Raw genomic sequence first — 19,075 nt, 5'->3', positions numbered from 1 at the left:
CGTTAAATTGTTCGTTCTAATAATCTTTCCGCCACTTAAATTAATTAAATTAAATAATTATAATTCAAATTTGCCGCCAAGGATACAAGCGCGCGCCACTGTACACCGGAGTGTCGTAGCGCGCGCTGTTTATTCCCTTGCTCACATTAATTATTGGCCTAAAATGTTGCCATTCTCTTCATTCTGGTTCTCCCGACGACATCGCTGCCCGCCTGCCGATCTTCGTCCCAATATTCCTAAATATTCTCGCCGTTTTTTCCCTGTTTATTCCAGCTCTATGCTGCCCTGCTAATAAACTTGGATTTTCGTGAACTGTGTACTGTTATGAACTCGCATTGCTCATCCTACATTTCGCATTCCTTCGTCGTCCACAATTTGTCACTCTGAGGTCCTGGCTTCCTCTCAGACGGAGTGTCAACAGAAACTCTATAAGATTCTAGATTTTCCAAAAAAATTCTAGAAGTTCGAAGATACGTCAAAAGACAAAAACTCACTTTTTTTAAACTACAGTAATCCTACAGTAGTCCTACAATATCTCTACAGTACTACAGTACTACAGCCATATCCCCTTCTAACTCCCAAACCAATATCTCTTCAAAAGACGAAAAGTCAATATTTCCAAAACTACAGTTAGCCTACAGTACTACTTCAGTACCCCGACCACACTAACCCTAAACCAATATCTAGTCAAAAGCCAAAACTTTTCAGACTACAAAGACTAAATAGACTACAAACTATCGACAGACGAAATGTATTTTTTATATATAAGTAATGATGATACACTGCATATTCTATTTATTTTATTAAAATTTGTTGTCATGCCATACAAGAAAATCGACACATCTATTTATGTAAAACACAGTTGCAAGTACTCCATCATTTCGAACGATATCGTCTCCAATTCCACAGTTAATTCGTTCAATTCCATCGCTGAAAAGTAGGTATCGTTTGGAGTAAAGTTGGACTAGAGTCTCTGAATTTTTATTTTTATGAAATGTTAAATGTGGAGTAGCGTTAGTGGGGAAATTGCTTTAAAACATGCCTATGGTACCACAATGACCGAATATCATGATAAAAAAAATTCAAAAAAATTTTCTAAATTTTATATGATTTTTTGAAAATTTAAAAAATCTCAGTTTTTGCCTAATTCCAATTTGAATTTCCGCCAATTGGATTTGTTCGATGGGGCGCGCTTGCACGTTTTTAAATTTATTTATTTTATTTTTTGTTATTTTCCACCGAATTTTTAATGTTTTCGGTGTATTTTTGCTCGAATTTTAGAGAAAAAGTCAAGATAAATGCTAATTTTTGATTAAAAACCTAATTTACAAGCGTAAATCTGGGAAATTAATTAATTCAGGTTCGAAATCGTTTACTTTTTCATTTTTACGCCTGTATTTCTGCTTTTTAATCGTAAAATTGCATTTATTTTGACTTTTTATCTAAAATTCAAGCAAAAATACACCGAAAACATTAAAAATCGGTGAAAAATAACAATAAATCAAATAAATAAATTTAAAAACGTGCAAGCGCGCTCCATCGAACAAGTCCAATTGGCGGTAATAGGAATTAGGCAAAAACTGAGATTTTTTCCAATTTTCAAAAAATCATATAAAATTTAGGAAATTTTTTTGAATTTTTTAATCATGATATTTGGTCATTGTGGTACCATAGGCGTGTTTTAAAGCAGTTTTCCCGCTGGCACTACTCCACCTTTAAATAAACTGAATAAACTGATAACAAATGCACAAAATTATAGGTGAACCAAATTATTTTCAAAACAAAATTGTCGGTAAACTAATTTTTAAGAAAGAAGTAGTTGAAAATTTTTTGCAAAACGCCATGAAAATTCTGAAGTCTCCAAACTAATAGTTTGTTTTGTTTAAAAAATAATCCACTAACCAAAAAATCCTTGCTCGACGTTCCCCATCCCACTTCGAATGTTCAACGCCACGGAGAATTTCATCCATCTGCCAAGGGCTACAAAAGTCGTTGCAGCGAAGTCTTCGTAAATTGGGCATTGCTCCCGCCATCCACAAATGAATAAATTGATTGATATGGTGTGGTCCGAGTTCATGTTTCCATAATTTGATGACCTTACAATCCATTTTTATTAATACATCTAGTGTGAACTGTTGTGCATTGAAAATATCCAATCGAGGAATTTTGAACAGCTGTAATGCTTATTTTATTGGCTAGATCTAGGAAAAAACAGGACTAACTTCAATACCCAATAATCTATGAAAATTTCAAATATATTTTCTAAAAGTGAAATAAACGGAGAGAGGTTTTTGGGTTTTTTTTTTCGAAATTTTTTTCTTCGAGATATTACAGTTTTTTTAGGCAAATTGGAAAATTGTCGGAATTGAACATTTCCGGCAAATCGGCAAACCGGCAATTTGGCGGAAAAATGGCAGGCGGCAAACGACTTTTTTCGGAAAATCAGCGGACTGTCGATTTGCCGAACTTGCCGGAAAACTATTATTTTCCGGCAAATTTCCGAAAATACATTGCCAAAAATAGAAAATGTCCGGAAAATCGGTAATTTGACAATTTGCCGATATTGCCGGAAAACGATTTTTTTTTGACAAATCGGCAAATTGCTGGAATTGAAATTTCCGGAAAATTGTCAAGTTGCCGAAAATGAAAATTTCCGAGATTTGAAAATTTCCGGCAAATCGGCAATTTCCCTCTTTGTCGAATTCGCCAAAAAATGAATTTGTCTGATAAATCGGTGAATTGCCGGAATTGAAATGTCCGGTAATTCGGCATATTTTTCCGGAAATCTGAAATTTGCCGAATTTGCCAAAAACTATTTTTTTTTGGCAAATCGGCAAATTGCCGGAATTGAAATTTCCGGCAAACCGGCAAATTGCTGAAAATGACAATTTCCGGCAATTCGGCAAATTGGCAAAAATGAAAATTTTTGGCGAATCGGCAAATCGGAAATTTGCCAAGAATTGTGAATTTCCGACAAATCGGCGAACCAGCAAATATCTGGAATTGGAAAATCTGCAAACCGGCAAATTGGCGGAACTCGATATTTCCGGCAAATCGGCAAACCGGCAAGTGTATGTTTCGAGGCAATCGTCTAGTAAGGGATATTAAACTCACCAATTCCAGTTTGAAATCCTTCCAAAACAAACATTTAACCAGCATTCCATTTTTCAAATTGAAATTGTTCAATACAAATTGCATATCATTGTTCGTCAAATACGAATAACTTTTAACAATCTCCACATAATCACATTTTCGAAATAATGGATGTTCTAGTGTTGTGTGAAACCGAAAAAGTTTACTCCTATCAATTACCAAATCCACGTGGTCGATTGAAAATAGTTCATCGAATCGAGTTAAGAGTTTCCAACATTTTTTCGCATTTCTATATTTGTATACCGAATTAACAAGTTTTCTTTCTCCGAATTTGTCTATTTTGCTGAAATTTTATTTGGAAAAGTTTCATTTTGTCTGTGTGAAAAATATCTATGTATGATATATCAAGGAAATTACCCTGATTTTACATTTGAGCTTGAAAATCCTCATTAATATTTTCGAATGCGCGCCCAAAAATTCTCATTAGAGCACACTTGCTTTGTGTCAATTTACGGGAGCTCTTTTTTTAATTTTGAATGTTTTCATTTTTTCAGCGTGTTCCTTTGTTTGTTGTGCCAGTTTTTTGCTCAAAACTCCCAAAATTGTATTTTATCAGGTCCGATCTCGAAAAACACGGACTTCAGTTGGATTTCGAAAAGATTTCAGTGTTTTCTTCTCCCAAAAATTCAACAGAAGTCCGTGTTTGTCGAGATCTGACTTGAAAATATACAATTTTGAGAGTTTTGAGCTAATAAAATGCTACATTTATTTTTTGTTAGTTCACGAAAAAACCGGCAAAACATCGACAAAAATAGAGGAAATACGCTGAAAAAATGAAAAAAAAAGCAGCCACGTGGTGTCAGGCTGTCCCATTGCGTTTTGATCTACAAAAAATGCGGGAAGTTTTTGCCTAGTAAAATGTGACGTCACACAGTCTCCTCGTCATCGAAAGCGCACAAAAACCAGCTTACTGGCGCGTTGCGCGTTTTTGCTGGCGCATTTTGTGGATTTCTCCGAAATTACGCGGAAAATAGACTAGAATTCCAAAATTATAGGCCCGCTTCTTTTGATAACTATCTTCAGGATAAAGAAGATGATTGCGAAGGTGGGTGACTTGAAATATACAAGATCTTCAGAGAAACACCATTTTTACAGTTGATTTTTTAATATCCCTTCTCCTCCTTCAGTTTTTGACCAAATTTTCTCTTTTAATGGTCTTTCATTTCATTTTGTGCTAATAAACAAATGTTAAGTTCGAATTCTGCGAAAAAATTCGTTTCAACGCTAAAAAACGACGAAGTTTATTTTTCAACACTAAATAAATTCACTCCCTCCCCCGGCTGCGCCAAGGTGTCAGCAAGTGCGCCCCAGCCCAATTCGACGCCGAGGAGACTGTGCGTCAGCATGTTCTTAACCATGTGAAATCACTTGAGAAATGTGTGTCTAGACGCGCATAAACTCCCGCAATTCTTGTAGATCAAACCGAAATGTGACACTCTGACATCACGTGACGCAGGAGAAACATGGAGCGCTCCCGTAAATCGACCCAAAGCAAGTGCGCTCCAATGAAAATTTCTTTAGGCGCGCATTTGTAAAAACTCATTGGTGCACAAGCGATTTTATGCTGAAATAAAAAATCAGGAAAATTTTCTTGAAGTTTCTCAAATAGATATTCGGAATCAGGGGAAAATTTGAAGTAATTTAGAAGTATTTCCCGCATTTTGGCACTCGACCTTTAAAAAATTATAAAAACTCACTAAAACCACTCTACCCAGAAATGCACACTGTATTTGGCTAAAGTTGATGGATCTGAAGACTTTTTCTTACACATTGCACGATAGACGGACACAAAGTCGTTCTTTTTTTCGAATATTATGATTCTTTGGTATAGTAGAGGAAAGTTGTTTCCAACGTCATATTCGAAGTGATTGTCGATAACTAACTTGTATATGTTCCTTTTGGCGTATCTCAATTTTTTGTACATCTTTTTTGATGTCTTCGATAGTTTGAAACTGAAAAGAAACGGGATACATAACAGAGATATGCGGCAAAATTTGCTGAATTTGCCGTTTTTCAAGCTCGGAAAACTTTGAAGTCACATCACACACTGGATTTTAAAGGTGGAGTAGCGCCAGTGGGGATTTTGTCTAATTGCACTTATAGTGATTCAAAACGACCGAATATCATAATAAAATACCCCAAAAAATTTTAGATTTTTCAAAATTTCCGGCCAAAGTTTTGGCAAATTGCCAAAATTTTGAAAAATACGAGCATTTGAGGAAATTTAAAGAAATGTCGCATGTTTCAACCCCTACAATGGTTTAATACAAATAATTTGAACAAAATTAAAACATAAAAAATATCGAAAAAAATTTTTTTTCGGTCAACTTCCAAAATTATGAGTGGCAAAAACTGAGTAATTGCTACTTTTTGACAGCAAATAAAAAATTTTCAAAAACTTTTGGAAAAGTTTTATCATGATATTTGGACATTTTGGGACCAAAGAAGAGGTTTTTAACAATTCCCCAACTGGCGCTACTCCACCTTTAAAAATTAGCCGAGACTATTAGTTTTGTTCCAAAAGTTTTAATGATTCAAACTTACATTGAACGAATATTCATTTGATTCATCACGTTTTTCAAAACAACAAGCGGTAGATTGAGTATTTTGAATGGTTTTTCCTAAAAAAAACCAGATTAACTAATAACATATATGTTTGCCTACCTTGAATGTTATCCGGAAATATAAGGTGCCTAGTAATTTGGAAATATGCATTTGAAATTCACAGTTTACAGTAGAAAAATACTAGTAATGATACTAGTAGTATTTGAAATAAAAAAGATCGATATTAATTTCAGGCAGCTGCAATGTAACAGATGGTGCCACTATTCACTTTGTTTGCATTGTGCGTTTTTGGCCTGGCAAAAATTAATATCGATTTTGGGATTCGATATTTCTACACTTAAAGGTGGACTACACCCTGTGGGGAAATTGCTTTAAAACACGCCTATGGTACCACAATGACCGAATATCATAGTAAAAAAAATTTAAAAAAATTTTCTAGATTTTATATGATTTTTTGAAAATTGAAAAAAATCTCAGTTTTCCCCTATTTCCTATTTAAATTTCCGCCAATTGAACTCGTTCGTTGGAGCGCGCTTGCATTATTTTCATTAATTATTTTCATTTATTCTCATTATTTCACTGATTTTCTTCATTTTTTGGGGTTTTTAATGGGAAAATGAAAGAAATTAACAAGAAGGTACTATTATTCAGAGTTTTAGACATTTTCAGTTACTTTTTAATAGACATTTTGCATTTTTCTTGTTAATTTCTTTCATTTTCCCATTAAAAACCCCAAAAAATGAAGACAATCAGTGAAATAATGAAAATAAATGGTTAAAAATTAACGAAAATAATGCAAGCGTGCTCCAACGAACGAGTTCAATTGGCGGAAATTTAAATAGGAATTATGGGAAAACTGAGATTTTTTCAATTTTTAAAAAATCATATAAAATCTAGAAAATTTTTTTAAATTTTTTTAATCATGATATTCGGTCATTTTGACCCCACCTTTAATAAACAAAGCGATTTTTAGGTTTTTAGATATTGTTTGAAAAAAAATAAATGTTTCGATTTTTTTTCGGAAATCGAAAAGTTGATAATATGAATAAAATGGACATCGGAGAAACAAGAAAACATTGAGACAAGATTTACGGAAAATGAAAAATTTCACAGCCTCTCTTTAATTCAAAAATTAAACTAAATAAAGTGATTAACTGTCTCTGCGTCTCTCATGGGCGAGACAGTGAGTTTTCTGGACCGATTTTTTACAAATTAAAAAAAAATAGCCGCCTTATAATTGTGGAGAATTTTTTTCCGGTCATTAAGTGACAATACTCTTTTATTTGACAATACAGTTTTTTTGAAAAAAAAAGTGACTCCGGAGTTTCCAAAACAAGATTTAGGCCTGAAACCATCAAAAATAGCCAAAAATAGGCATTTTTGAAAGGTTAACGGTATTTTACGGAAAACCAACAAATTTTATCAAATAACTACCGCCTTACAATTTTTACAAGTTGTTCAAAGAAGATATCGAAACATCAATAACGAGATTTGGTTAGCAATTGCCTGAGTTATATAAATTTTAAGGCATTGCGGTTTGTGGCGGTTTTCGACTTTGTTATGTTTGGAAGCCCGTAGCTCGTTGACTGAAAAAACTAACAAAAAATTGTTAACTAAGCAAATTAGCCTCATAACATGAGGAACAATTTTTTGTTTTAATACATTTCAGTTCTTTTATGGTTGCAGAGTTGTGACACGAAAATTCCAATCTTAAATCTCTGAGAAAAATATCTTAAGGAGATTGAAATTATTTTTTTCAAATCAATTATTTTAGTATACAAAATGAAAAGAAAAATTGAAATTGAGTGAGACCTTGAATCTATAGTTTTATCAAAAGTATTACTATTTTTATGTGAAAAAATATTTTATAGTTTTGTGAAATTACAGGAAAAATGACATTGAAAAATGACAGGAAAATGGCATTGAAACATGTGGAAATACGGAAATCTAATCAAATATTCTGTTTGTACACTTTTCTTTTTTTTTATGCATTCTCTAAAAGTTACGAGAAACTTCTGAATAATTCTGGAATCAACAGTTGAAAAGCGCTGTTTTTTTCAGTTATTTGATTTAAAAAACTGAGATTTTTCATGTGTTCGAGGAAATATTTTTATATCGAATAATTTGCTCAAAGTAAAAAAAAACAAAAAACAGAATAAATTACATTTTATCACGTAAAAATGACACGCCTGTTAACTAAAACTTTGCACAAAAATTACAATAATGGCACGTGACCTTTGTCAAAGTGAAACGCTGATGTGGATAATTTTGATGAATCTGGAGAGATTTCAAAAATCAATACTTGAAAATTCCAATGGCAGAAGCAACATCGAGTAAGTTGGCATTTTCGTTGGGAAAATCGGTTACATGGCATTTGTTTTTTCACTTCCATGGTTTAAAGGGAAGCAAATTTATGCGGAAGGGTCTTGCCGCCCGTTTACTCATCATTAGGGCTGTTATGGGGGGCGCCCCCCTCGCCCCCTGATTTTTATACCGGAGTGCTCGTGATCGGAAATTGAATTTTGACATTGGGAATCGATTTAACTGCCTCATATTACTCAGATTCACTTTTGGGGCTTCCATTTCCTCCAAGGGGGACGCCGGAATCGGCTCCCAAAAATCGAGGGGGGCGAGAGGGGACGTCCCCCATAACAGCCCTACTCATCATTTTTAGCTTCTGTGTAAAATTCGCGTAGATCACAATTAATTTTTAGAAAAGCAACAGAAATACACAGCCTACTTGTCATCGAATAAGCCGTAAAGACATCGTACTAGCGCATTTCTTGTTTTGCTTGCATTTCTGTTCCTTCATCCAAAATAAAGAAAAAGCGTGGCATCTAAGCGCAGTCTCTTTTAAAAAAAGTTTTTGTAGTGAAGAAAATGATCGCGAGGGTAAGTAATATCTGCCGCCGACATCTCACGAGTTCTGAGCCCGACCATGTTTACCTTGCATTGGCTCATAATATCTGAACTTTGGAGACAGAAAACGCTAAGGCTCAGACAATTCGGAAGATAAGAGCTCCGTAACTATTTCAAATCAGGTATAGAGAAAATTGAACTTCATAAAAGTGAAATTCAGTTTATTTAAAATATAGTAGAAAAATATGATTTTTCTTAGAAATACAATTTTTATCGTTATTTTTTAAAATATTGCTACTCATCCTTCATTGAACGAAATTTTGTCTTCTTGAAAAATTTGAATCCGTTCTGTCCTATTTGACAAAAGTACACGCATGTTTGTTTGAAAAAAATCATTATAATGCTCCAAAACGATAAAGTCTAGTGTTCAACGGTAAAAGAAATCGCTCTTGCGCCAAGGTGTCAGCAAGTGCGCCCCAGACTAATTGGATGCCTAGGAGGCTGTGAGATACAAAATAAGAAATATATATATATTGTGATCTACACGTGATCTACGCGAACTTTACACAGAAACTGCTAAAACAATCAATAAACCACATGAATGCGCAACCACTTTCAAATAAAAAAAATGCACTGCAAGTTTGCAGAATTGGACTTTCAAATGAAGGAACTCAATACTCCTGCACGTTTGGTGGAATCTGAAGCTCGTGTGCCGGGCTCTCAAGCTCGTGTGGTGGAATCTGAAGATCGTGTGCCGGGCTCTCAAGCTCGTGTGGTAGAGACTGTAGCTCGTGTGCCGGGCTCTCAAGCTCGTGTGGTGGAATCTGAAGATCGTGTGCCGGGCTCTCAAGCTCGTGTGGTGGAGACTGATAAGTGGTGAGATTTTTGGATTCTTCAGAAACAATATGGGGCACAAGCCGGTAAGTACCAGGGCTGTGCGGAAATTGCCGACCAGCAATGCAACACAATGATCGCAACTGAGGCTCCGCCTTCACTAGATCCCGCCCATCTGACACTGCGAAGTTATCAGAGCGATCGGTCAGGCGCGAATGCACATGTACATGCACAGATATTGAAAGCCGCAAATGTAGTGTTGGGTGAACTCATTAATTGCCGATTGACGAAAAAGATTCCGAAATTTCGGAAACTCGAGAATTTAGTTTTTATGCGTCCAGAACGGTTGACAAAATCTGGTGTGTCTGAATAATTGCACAGGTCGGATATCTCTGATCCTGCCTTCCAAATGAAAAAAAATCAATTTTTTTAAAATTCAATTCTTCTCAAGATTCAACTTTAATTTTTTAGGAAATGCGCTGTGAAACTGTTTGCACTATTTTGCTTTACCGCTTCCTATGTGTTCTACACAGGTTTGGCTGCCTTAGCATTTTATCTACTGTCTCATGGCCTTCCTGTTGAACCAAAACGCAGAAAGGATATGAACGCATTGACTCTTTATGACATTGCTGTACGCATCCGGATTATTTCGTTTATTACGGTAGCTTCGTTCTTTGCCACATTGGTTTTTATTATATTTTCAAGTGTCAAATTGTGTTCTATCGAAAAAGAAAAGAGGTGAGTTTATTTTTCAGAGTAAAACAAGAAAAAAAGTTCACTTATTTGAACACGTCTACTTTTTTGCCAAATTGCCTTTTTCGAATCAGACTACCATCTGAGATAAACTGGAGTCACGGTTGAGCGACAGGAAATCACTGTTAATTAGCATTTATGCCACGGCTCACTCAACCGCAGTAGTTGTGCTTTTTCGCTGATTTGCGGTGGTGTTTTGCTACGTAGTTATGCTTTCTTGCTAGCTAGTTTTGTTTTTGCGCAGAGCCAAACTTTCATTAATCCATAAAAAATAGCACGAAAAACATGAGAAAACAACAGAAAAAAATTCCTTCTCCATTGATTTCTTTTTGTGTGCATTGATCGCTCATGAAGTTGTTTCTGCAGAATTTTTCTCCAATTAATTGCAAATTCAAGATGGTAACTTAAACTGACCATGAGCATGACTCCATGAATTGCACCCACGAAGCTTTAGACCAAGCATCCGGAACAGTGCTGTCCAATACGTCAATCGCTTGATAATTGTAGTCGATCGATCCATCAACGTCTTCTCCGAGTCTTTTCTATGTAGAAGTCGATAAGAAAGGTCATGCCAGATTTTACTGCTTAGGGGGCTAGCCCCTTCAGTGGGGCTGAGCTCTTTTTGGGGCTGGGGCTGAGCCACCAACCCCTCGTTGACAAATGCAATGCGATAAGTAGTTGTTTGGCAGCCCCCGACATTTTCGGGGTTCCGCGCGGCACTACACAAATGGCGATGATAGCGAGTGCCGTGGGGCCGGCGGAACCCCGAAAGTGTCGGGGGCTGCCAAACAACTACATATTGCACTGCGTTTTTCAATGCGTAATCAATGTTCTGCTAGTGGGTTTCTGCTAATTAGTAGTGGTTTTTAGCTAATTAGCAATGGTTCTCTGTTGCTCTGCCGTGACTCCAGTTTATCTGAGATTTTAACTGTGAATCAAACTTTCAGAATGAAAATTTTTCTGAGATACGTCCAGAAATATGCCTCGGAAATTGCTGTGCAGCCTTACATTATTCTTCTAGCTGTTTTGATTTGTGTATATCCGGGTTAGAATCAAAGTTGAAACTGTTTATTTTCAAAACTTTTACAGAAACCAAGTTTGACGACGATGAAAAACTCTATTACAACATTGGGGCGATTTTATTGTATTTTATTGTAGGTTATTTGACCGTTGCTGAATTGAGTGAGTTTTTACTTCTTTTTTTTTAATAGTGTAAAACCTATCGATAAGGTTCGTTGTATTTTGTTCAGCTCTCATTTTTTCAGGTATTGAGAAAGCGTCAATGTTTTCTCCTAGGGAAACGAAGATTCTTTACGTTTTATGGGGTTTTTTCGCCCTTCTCCATCTGTCCCCTAATTTTTTTGGATTATATATAACCGTCTCCTGGGCATTCGCACGTAAGTTAAACTATTTCTCATTGTAAAAATTAATTTTTTTCAGCGGCTGTTAGCTTTTCCGGGCAGTGCTGTGCGATGCGATGTGCGTACTTTCTGGGTAAAATTAAAAGTGGCAAAGTGACTGGGTGAGTTGGAATTTCATTTACAACATGTTTAAGCTGCTATATTTTCAAGGAATATGGATTGCAGTTTGAAAATTTCTAATATCTAAAGTTGTTAATCATTTCAGCAATACACAGAGTCATGAGCAGAATAATATGCAGAACCGTGAGCAGAACCATGTGCAGAACCACGAGCAGAACGTCGAGCAAAACCATGTGCCGTAGAAATCTACTAAGAACACTTCCAGAATCACAATATGTTCTCTGCCTTTCTGCGTTCTTTATCCGTAAATTTCTCTCAATGAATCTGTCTCGTGTTTAGAATTTAAAACTGTTGCCCTCGAAGTGTTCTACAGGTGTTTAACTTTTCGCTTCTCTTCTACCTCCAAAGTTTTGCAGTTTTGACAGTTGCTGAAAATTTTGAAATCAAATTACTTGAAACCACCTCAAATTGTTGCAAAAATAAAACAATTTTTATTTTCTGTATTCGCGACATGCGTATGTATGTATATAGAATAATTGGAGCACGCTTACAGACCAACGCCGTATCAAAAACAGCCGTGCACCATACCTTAAAATTGTTTTTGCTTTTGCGCTACTTAAAATTGGAAAATTCAAAAATGACGAGTTGCTCCAGCCGGCTCGTAAGTCTGTTGTTCATTCTACCACATAAGCCTGCCGTATCTATTCGTAGAATTCTATAATTGTCAGATTTACAAATACAAACGGCACAATTATGAATAATATGAGTTAAAAAATATGGATAATTTTTTGAGGGAACGAAACTAACAATAATAAAAAATATAAACAAATGTTGTTAGTTTCGTTCCCTCAAACATTTTCCCCTATTTTTAACTCATATTATTTATAATTGTGCCGTTTGTACTTGATATAAAAACATAAATAGAATTTACGATTGTTACTGAAAGTACAAATAACAAAAAATATTTTTTTATTAAAAAACACCAACAACAATTCCATAAACTTTCAGTTCTATCAATAAGTTTTCGGTTCGTTTAAACTCGAAGAACAGTCTTGATCAACACGACATGTATTTACTTTTGACGCTTCTCTTCGTCCTCTTCTTTTCCGGAAGCACTCTGCTTGCCCAATGCTCTGGAAAGAAAAAGGGAGCAACTTCTGCCAAAAGGAAAATCTTCAACGATGCGCCCGGCACCTGGAGCAGCTCCTGCTGCTGCTTCCGCTCAAGGAGAGCCTGATTAGGGAAAGGAGTAAGGAACAATTCTACGCCAAACAAGAGACCTTCAATGAACTAGTTTTATTCAACTTTCAGAAAATATATTGGCCAATCTTGTAGCTATTCAGGTTCCGAAGTTACGTCGGTTTATGCAAGAGGTGCTCTTTTACAGCCCGTGAGGGGAAAAATTTTCAATCAATTCTGATTTGGATGATCATTATGAGTTGAATTTCAGTTTCGAAAAATTTCAGACTAGGGCTCAGATAGACTGGAGTCACGGCAGAGCAATAATGCCACAGCTACATACAAAACACCACGATTTATTATGAAAAAAAGACAAAAAAAAACAATAAAAACATTCATTGAAGAATGAAAAAAAAACAACAAATTTCGAAAGTATCAAAAAACAGGAAAACTAGTGAATTTTTGGAGAGTCCTAGTATTTTCACTTGGCAGTAGAGCTTGAAGTTGATGCAACGTTCTCCTCATCGATATCGTCGCAAGTCTGGTATATCTAACTGAAAAAACGAGATTGACGTTGATAAATGCTGAAATATTATTTTCTGGGGCGGTCTTTATTTATTTTCTGATATACCAGTTTGATCCAAGCTCGCAATCTCCTGAAGTGTGTGGTACTCGTAGAAAGTCGTTGGGGTTTACATTTGCCATTTCTTCTCCCTGTAAATAACATTTCACTTTCAAAAGCTCAAAATTGTTCTATTGCTATAAACATACAAGGTAACGGGATCCTTCTTCATTGATTCAATTTTTGAGTGCATTGATCGCTCAGAAAGTATGTAAAGAAAGTATGTGGACGTGCAAAGTTTGCAAATTTCTAATATTTTAGCGTAAATCAAACAGTTTTATTGTAAAAATCTACACTAAATTTAAACAAATTGATGAACTGAACAAGACACCGCATACACCACTTCGTCTCGCGCTTCAATTATCGTTTTCGTGAATTGAGTACGGAAGTCCACGTGCACAGAAAATCCGCCGTCAGGTGCGAATTTTTGAAGGAGTCTGGAATGTACACTGAAAATTAAAAAAAAACTGCGTGGCGTGTACTGCAGAAAACCTAATATTTAGGCCCCGCCATTTTCTCGTCCACTCACGGAGAAAAGGCAAAAATTTTGACCCCAACCAATATCAGGCCGCCGACATCTCACGGGTTCCGCGCGCCGCTGCGTTTAACTTGCTGTGGGCGTGGCGAGCTGTCTCCGCCTGCTGTGAGTTAAACATAGCGGCACGCGGAACCCGTGAGATGTCGGCGGCCTGGGCCTAAATATTGGGTTTTCTGCAGTACACACCACGCAGTTTTATTTTTATTTTGAGTGTACTGATCTCAAAAATTTACAAAAAATCGCAATAAGAAACCTTTCAACATCCTTATTGACCTCTGGGTACCAGAAGATGATTTTCTCGAAATTTTGGAAATTCGGTATGATTCCCATACCCCTGATACCCGCCAGCAATTGCTCAGCAACATGCACATTTTCAGCATAAAATGGGGCAGTGCAAAGCCGATTGAGGTTGATGACTCGGATGGTACAGTAGCCAACGATATTTTGATTTCTTTCGAATGCCACCTGAAATGGGCTGGATTTTTGTGGTTAATTTTCTGTTTTTATTGAATTTTTAAATTCAGCTTGCCAAGAGCTTCAGTTTGAATATATGCATGGCAAGGTTATTTTGGGTCCCGCCACGAAAAGGGGAAACTTCAAAATTTCAAGTCATTTTCAAATTTCCATTCAATCTTAAGCAGAAAATTTACATTTTCACTTAATTTTGGGTAAGAAAATCGTTATTTCAAACAATTTTCGGCGGAAAATTCAAATTTTCAGGAAAAAATTTGGCCGGAAATTCAAATTTTCAGTCACATTTTGACGGAAAATTCGAATTTTCAGTCAATTTCCGGCTGACAATGAGAATTAATGCTTTAAAACAGTTTTCAAAAATAAATTGTAGTTTTTAATACTTTTTTTGTTGGAAATTCATATTTTCGGCCAAATTTTTTGTGGAAAATTAAAATTTTTGAGTTAAAGTTCAACAGGAAGTTGACATTTCAGTAAACTTTCAGCGGAAAATTCAATTCAAATTTTCAATCAATTTTTGGCAGAAAATTAAAATTTTCAAACTAAATTTCGGCGGGAAATTTAAAATGACAATCAATTTTCGGCGGGAAATTCAAATTTTCAAACAAAACTTTGGCCGGAAATTCATAGTTACAGTCAATTTTCGGCTGGAAATTAAAATTTTCAAACAAAACTTTGGCCGGAAATTCATAGTTACAGTCAATTTTCGGCTGGAAATTTAAATTTTCAGTCAAGTTTTCACGAGAATTTCAGATTTCTAATTAGGAACAAAAAACTCACCCGAGTATAACTCTGGTCTTGCTCAAACCAGGGCCTGATAATTTTCCGCCGGGCTCTTGGGCAAATCGTCAAATCATAGGCTTCCAGCTGCTCAGCATTTACTTCTCTCCAGTCCTAAACTTGAATTTTTGTAACCATTGGGTTTTTTGTTGAGTTGTACCTTTGTAGTATACTCTGTCACTAAATTTTCTGGAATTTTCATTTTCTTGGGCTCAATGTTTGCTTCCATTTGCCAATATGCCAACATTTCCGTAAACCCAAAGGTTTTAGCGTATTTTGGAGACATGTCGGCTGCTGAAAAATTGAGGTTTCAAAAAAAAATGTTCTGGAAAATTGGTATACAAAAGTTATAAAAAAATTTTTTTTTCGATTTTTTAAAAATAAAAATTTCAAAATTCCAAAATCTACCCACCTGCCGTCAAAACGCAATTTCCATCACTAACAATATCCATCATTTTTTGGAAAACCGGAATTCCGTGGCCTTTTCCACGATACTCTTCTCTGCAGTAATACAGCCCAATTGAGTACAGCGGAGCATCGTTTACGGTATCCCAACGTGCCAAACACCCACCAGCGACAAACTTTTCTTGGGGTTCTGCAATTGTTTTTTGAAAATGTTTAAATCCTGCAAAAACTGGACTTTTTTGGAATCAATCGAAAAAAAAAAATTTCGAAATTTTTTTAAAATAATTTTTTTTTGAAATTAAAAAAATATATACTTTTTAGAATTGCGAAATTTTGCTGATTCGGAAAATAAACATCCTGGAAATTAGACGATCACGGTGGCTTTTCTTCAAGGCGAAAAGAAGAAGAGAGCGCAGACAACGAGAGTGTCTCGTTTCTCTGCGCTCTCTCAAACACGAAATTTTAAAATTTATCGGAGATATGTCATGATTATACTTCACGTGGTACCAGGCTGTGTTTTCACAGTTTGATCTACCAAAAATGCGGGAATTTTTGGCCCAAAAAATGTGACGTCAGCACGTTATGCGAAATCAGTTGAGAACTCTGCGTCTCTTCTCCCGCATTTTTTGTAGATCTACGTATATCAAGCCGAAATAAGTCAACCAGAAAATTGTGCTGAATTTAGAAATTAACACAACAAGTTTCAAGTTCCGACGGCGAAAAAAAAATTGCCGTTAAAAAAATTAAATTTACCTTTTTCCGTATCCACCATTGCGACAAACCAATAGCCATCATAAGCCTGACTATAAAATCGATAGTCATATGGCTGATGAGCCCATCCATTAGTAGCTCCGGCCAAATGGATCAGCTGATCGAAAACTTCTTGGGGTGGGTTTATCACTAATTCCATTTTTTCTCAATTTGGAATATAATTTACTGATAAAATTGATAAAATTGATCAGCTCGAAACAACGAGCTCAAAATTAAAAGGTGCAGCCGATAAATGACCAGTGAACGAATTACACAGCTCCGCACCCATTATTACACACTGCTCCACACAATGGAGCTCCAATAGCTTTAAAATTGTTAATTTTCCGGATTGTTACGGAGTTCCGCTTTTTTAGAGCTCCAACGATTTTTGATCACTATCAAACTTGAAACTTTTGAAATCTTCCGAAAGTTTCTGCGTCTTTTTCTAAAATTTTGGGCGAAAAATCAAATTTCCTATCAATTTTTGATCAGAAATCAATTTCTCCCCAGAAAATTCAAATTTTTAGTCAGTTTTCTGATATCGGAAACTCAAACCAAATTGATGGGGGGACTCTCTGAGAACTTGTTAATTGAATTTTTATTTGAAAGGCAAATAAAATAACAATTGGAAAATTTTAGAGCTTTCTGAAAAACTTTGGAATGTCCTAAAGCGATCTATAAAAATTGGAAGCTTTCGCAGAGATTGTGGTTTTGCAATTTTTTTTGAAATTTCAGATCTTCAATTATAATCGGCGAAATTGTACGCATTCTATAAGTGTTCCTACATCTATTTCCTAAAGAAAACGGGAAACATTTTTTAAAACGACACCGTTTTAATCGTTTCCATTTTATAAAAAATACCTCTAAAAACTTCTGGAAAATTGATATCCTACAAACTGGCAATTTGTCGAAAACCAAAATTTCCGGCAAATCGGCAAACCGGCTCTGTAAAATCACGAATTCGCAATAGGAAAATCACAAAACATAATAGTCAGACATCATTTATTTTCTTTCAACACATTAATCATTCCAAACCATAAATTTGATATTTAAATAATTCCCTTTGAAAATTTTCACTGTCGCTCGAGCTCCATTGACACTCTGAATATCGTAGCCACCGTGAACTATCTCTTTCTGCGGAACTGTATAACCAGGGTCGGTGTACTTGAAGGTTCTCTTAGTGGACTCTGGCTGTTTCTGATATTCAATTCCGTTCCATAGAGCTTTCTCATCAGTGATTCCGTTGCTTAGAAATGTGAATATATATTTAACATTTTGACTGGTAAGACCCATCATCCAATGTTTTATGAACAAGTTCAACTCTTTTCCACCAAAGATGGAAGATCCGAGCCAAATGATATGACTGTCCAAGTTCAAGAGCTCGTTCAGGTTAAGAATCGAAGTTCCTATATAAAGTTTTTGAAACTGTTGATATGAAATTTGATGGAAAGACCAATTTGAGAGAGGCATAGTGATCTGAAATTCTAAAAATAAATTTGGAAGAACCTTTCTACCTACCCAAAGCTGCTCTGTGTGAGCCGACCCATATCGGAGCACATCATTCGGTTTTCTGTATTGATGGCATGTCATTCGAACAATTGGAATTCCATCAAGCAAATTTTTAATTTCTTTTACATTGAAACTAGTGTTTCTGGTATCATCCCAAACACGGACTTCAGTTTGGTTCAGAACATTACGTATGTGTAGCGCAGATTCAAGGATTTTACAGACTTTTTCGTCGCGCTGGAGCAGAATGAGAATGCTGTGCTAGAATGAATACGAAAAAAATTTATGTTTAAAAAGGAGTAACTCACATTTCGATAATATCCATGCATTTCAGTGCAACTACCAAAGACTTTGATGGAAGACGGGAAAGATGGAAGGGGGACTCCATGGCAGGGGAGAAAAGGAATAATGAATGTGATGTCGACTATTACACAGTGGCAGATTCGATAGTATTCCAGACAGCGTTCTCTGTGTGCTCTTCCCGCCTGGCTGCGAAAACAGATTGACGTCACGCTGTGGAAGACATAGCAACTAGATTGCAGAACAGACCTGAAACAGCTTCGGTCTAGAAATAGTATCGACTGGTCTGTCAGGCGGATCTCAAAAATGATGGGTGTTATGGTGATAGCAAGCTACACTACAGTAATCCTACAGTACTCTCACAGTACCCCCTCCCGTACAGTGCAATATCAGTATCCCTAAACAAACCCCATTTTTCCTAAGCTACCGTAATCCTACAGTTCTTTTTCTTGTATTTATGAGGAGGGGTAGGCGGCAAACGAAATTGCCGAAAAAGCGGCAAATCCTACATCTATTTTGAAATGTAAGCAAATTCCATAAAAAAATCGGAAGAATGCAAGAAAAAATCTAAAAAAGGGACAGGTTTAAAGGTGGCAACCAAATATCATAATGAAACTCTCCAAAAAATTTTAGATTTTTCATAATTTCCGAAAAAATTGCCAAAACTTTGAAAAATACGAGCTTTTGAGGAAATTTAAAGAATTGTCGCATGTTTCGACCCCTACAATGTTTTAATACAATAATTTAAACAAAATTAAAACATAAAAAATGTCGAAAAAAAATGTTTTTTTTTTGGTTGACTTCCAAAATTATGAGTGGCAAAAACTGAGCAATTGCCACTTTTTGACAGTAAACAGAAAAATTCAAAATTTTTTAGAA

General features: G+C 35.8%; 5 protein-coding genes and 2 non-coding genes across 10 annotated transcripts; 3 read left to right on the top strand and 4 right to left on the bottom strand.

The window, feature by feature from the left end:
- Nucleotides 1–785: 785 nt before the first annotated feature.
- F21D9.1 (F-box domain-containing protein) lies at nt 786–6,017 on the bottom strand. The gene is made up of 6 exons (NM_075347.2): nt 5,818–6,017; nt 5,698–5,774; nt 4,851–5,105; nt 3,115–3,436; nt 1,903–2,174; nt 786–930 (listed from the first exon to the last, which is right to left on the bottom strand). Exons 1-6 carry the CDS (start codon nt 5,866–5,868, stop codon nt 804–806), a joined length of 1,104 nt encoding a protein of 367 aa, NP_507748.1. The 5' UTR covers nt 5,869–6,017; the 3' UTR covers nt 786–803.
- A 1,998-nt stretch (nt 6,018–8,015) lies between these two features.
- F21D9.2 (uncharacterized protein) lies at nt 8,016–11,982 on the top strand. Its single transcript, NM_075346.6, has 8 exons — nt 8,016–8,051; nt 9,225–9,453; nt 9,883–10,149; nt 11,112–11,209; nt 11,254–11,346; nt 11,430–11,561; nt 11,605–11,686; nt 11,791–11,982. The coding sequence occupies exons 1-8, from the start codon at nt 8,033–8,035 to the stop codon at nt 11,885–11,887; spliced, it is 1,017 nt and encodes a 338-aa protein (NP_507747.3). The 5' UTR covers nt 8,016–8,032; the 3' UTR covers nt 11,888–11,982.
- A 729-nt stretch (nt 11,983–12,711) lies between these two features.
- Nucleotides 12,712–12,882, top strand: F21D9.3 (Conotoxin superfamily T; the record flags this gene model as incomplete). Its single annotated transcript, NM_075345.3, has 1 exon — nt 12,712–12,882. The coding sequence occupies one exon, from the start codon at nt 12,712–12,714 to the stop codon at nt 12,880–12,882; it is 171 nt and encodes a 56-aa protein (NP_507746.1).
- An 820-nt stretch (nt 12,883–13,702) lies between these two features.
- F21D9.4 (YitH/HolE acetyltransferase (GNAT) domain-containing protein) lies at nt 13,703–16,645 on the bottom strand (the record flags this gene model as incomplete). Of its 3 annotated transcripts, none has more annotated exons than NM_001277008.2 (6): nt 13,703–13,883; nt 14,317–14,449; nt 15,236–15,349; nt 15,396–15,529; nt 15,648–15,830; nt 16,394–16,645. In NM_001277008.2, the coding sequence occupies 6 exons, from the start codon at nt 16,548–16,550 to the stop codon at nt 13,807–13,809; spliced, it is 798 nt and encodes a 265-aa protein (NP_001263937.1). The 3 variants fall into 3 exon arrangements, with proteins under 3 accessions (NP_001263937.1, NP_507745.1, NP_001263938.1); NM_075344.3 differs by having other exon boundaries at nt 13,710–13,883; nt 14,238–14,449; NM_001277009.3 differs by lacking the exons at nt 15,648–15,830; nt 16,394–16,645 and having other exon boundaries at nt 13,748–13,883; nt 14,238–14,449; nt 15,396–15,521.
- F21D9.10 lies at nt 16,038–16,090 on the bottom strand. The gene has a single exon (NR_070224.1). It is a non-coding gene; the product is annotated as an Unclassified non-coding RNA F21D9.10 (non-coding RNA).
- Nucleotides 16,038–16,090, top strand: F21D9.9. Its single transcript, NR_070225.1, has one exon. It is a non-coding gene; the product is annotated as an Unclassified non-coding RNA F21D9.9 (non-coding RNA).
- Nucleotides 16,646–17,378: 733 nt separating the features above from the next.
- Nucleotides 17,379–18,321, bottom strand: F21D9.11 (F-box associated domain-containing protein). 2 transcript variants are annotated; one of them, NM_001277007.2, is made up of 3 exons: nt 18,205–18,321; nt 17,909–17,960; nt 17,379–17,866 (listed from the first exon to the last, which is right to left on the bottom strand). In NM_001277007.2, the coding sequence occupies exons 1-3, from the start codon at nt 18,282–18,284 to the stop codon at nt 17,411–17,413; spliced, it is 588 nt and encodes a 195-aa protein (NP_001263936.1). In that variant the 5' UTR covers nt 18,285–18,321; the 3' UTR covers nt 17,379–17,410. The 2 variants fall into 2 exon arrangements, 1 of the variants encoding a protein (NP_001263936.1); NR_102122.1 differs by having other exon boundaries at nt 17,411–17,866; nt 17,909–18,157; nt 18,205–18,284.
- Between the last annotated feature and the right edge of the window lie 754 nt (nt 18,322–19,075).

This window comes from Caenorhabditis elegans, chromosome V, assembly GCF_000002985.6.
Source record: "Caenorhabditis elegans chromosome V".
In the NCBI taxonomy this organism is placed as follows: domain Eukaryota; kingdom Metazoa; phylum Nematoda; class Chromadorea; order Rhabditida; family Rhabditidae; genus Caenorhabditis; species Caenorhabditis elegans.
Note: the sequence above shows the minus strand (reverse complement) of the source record. Positions and strands in the feature narration are given on the sequence as shown.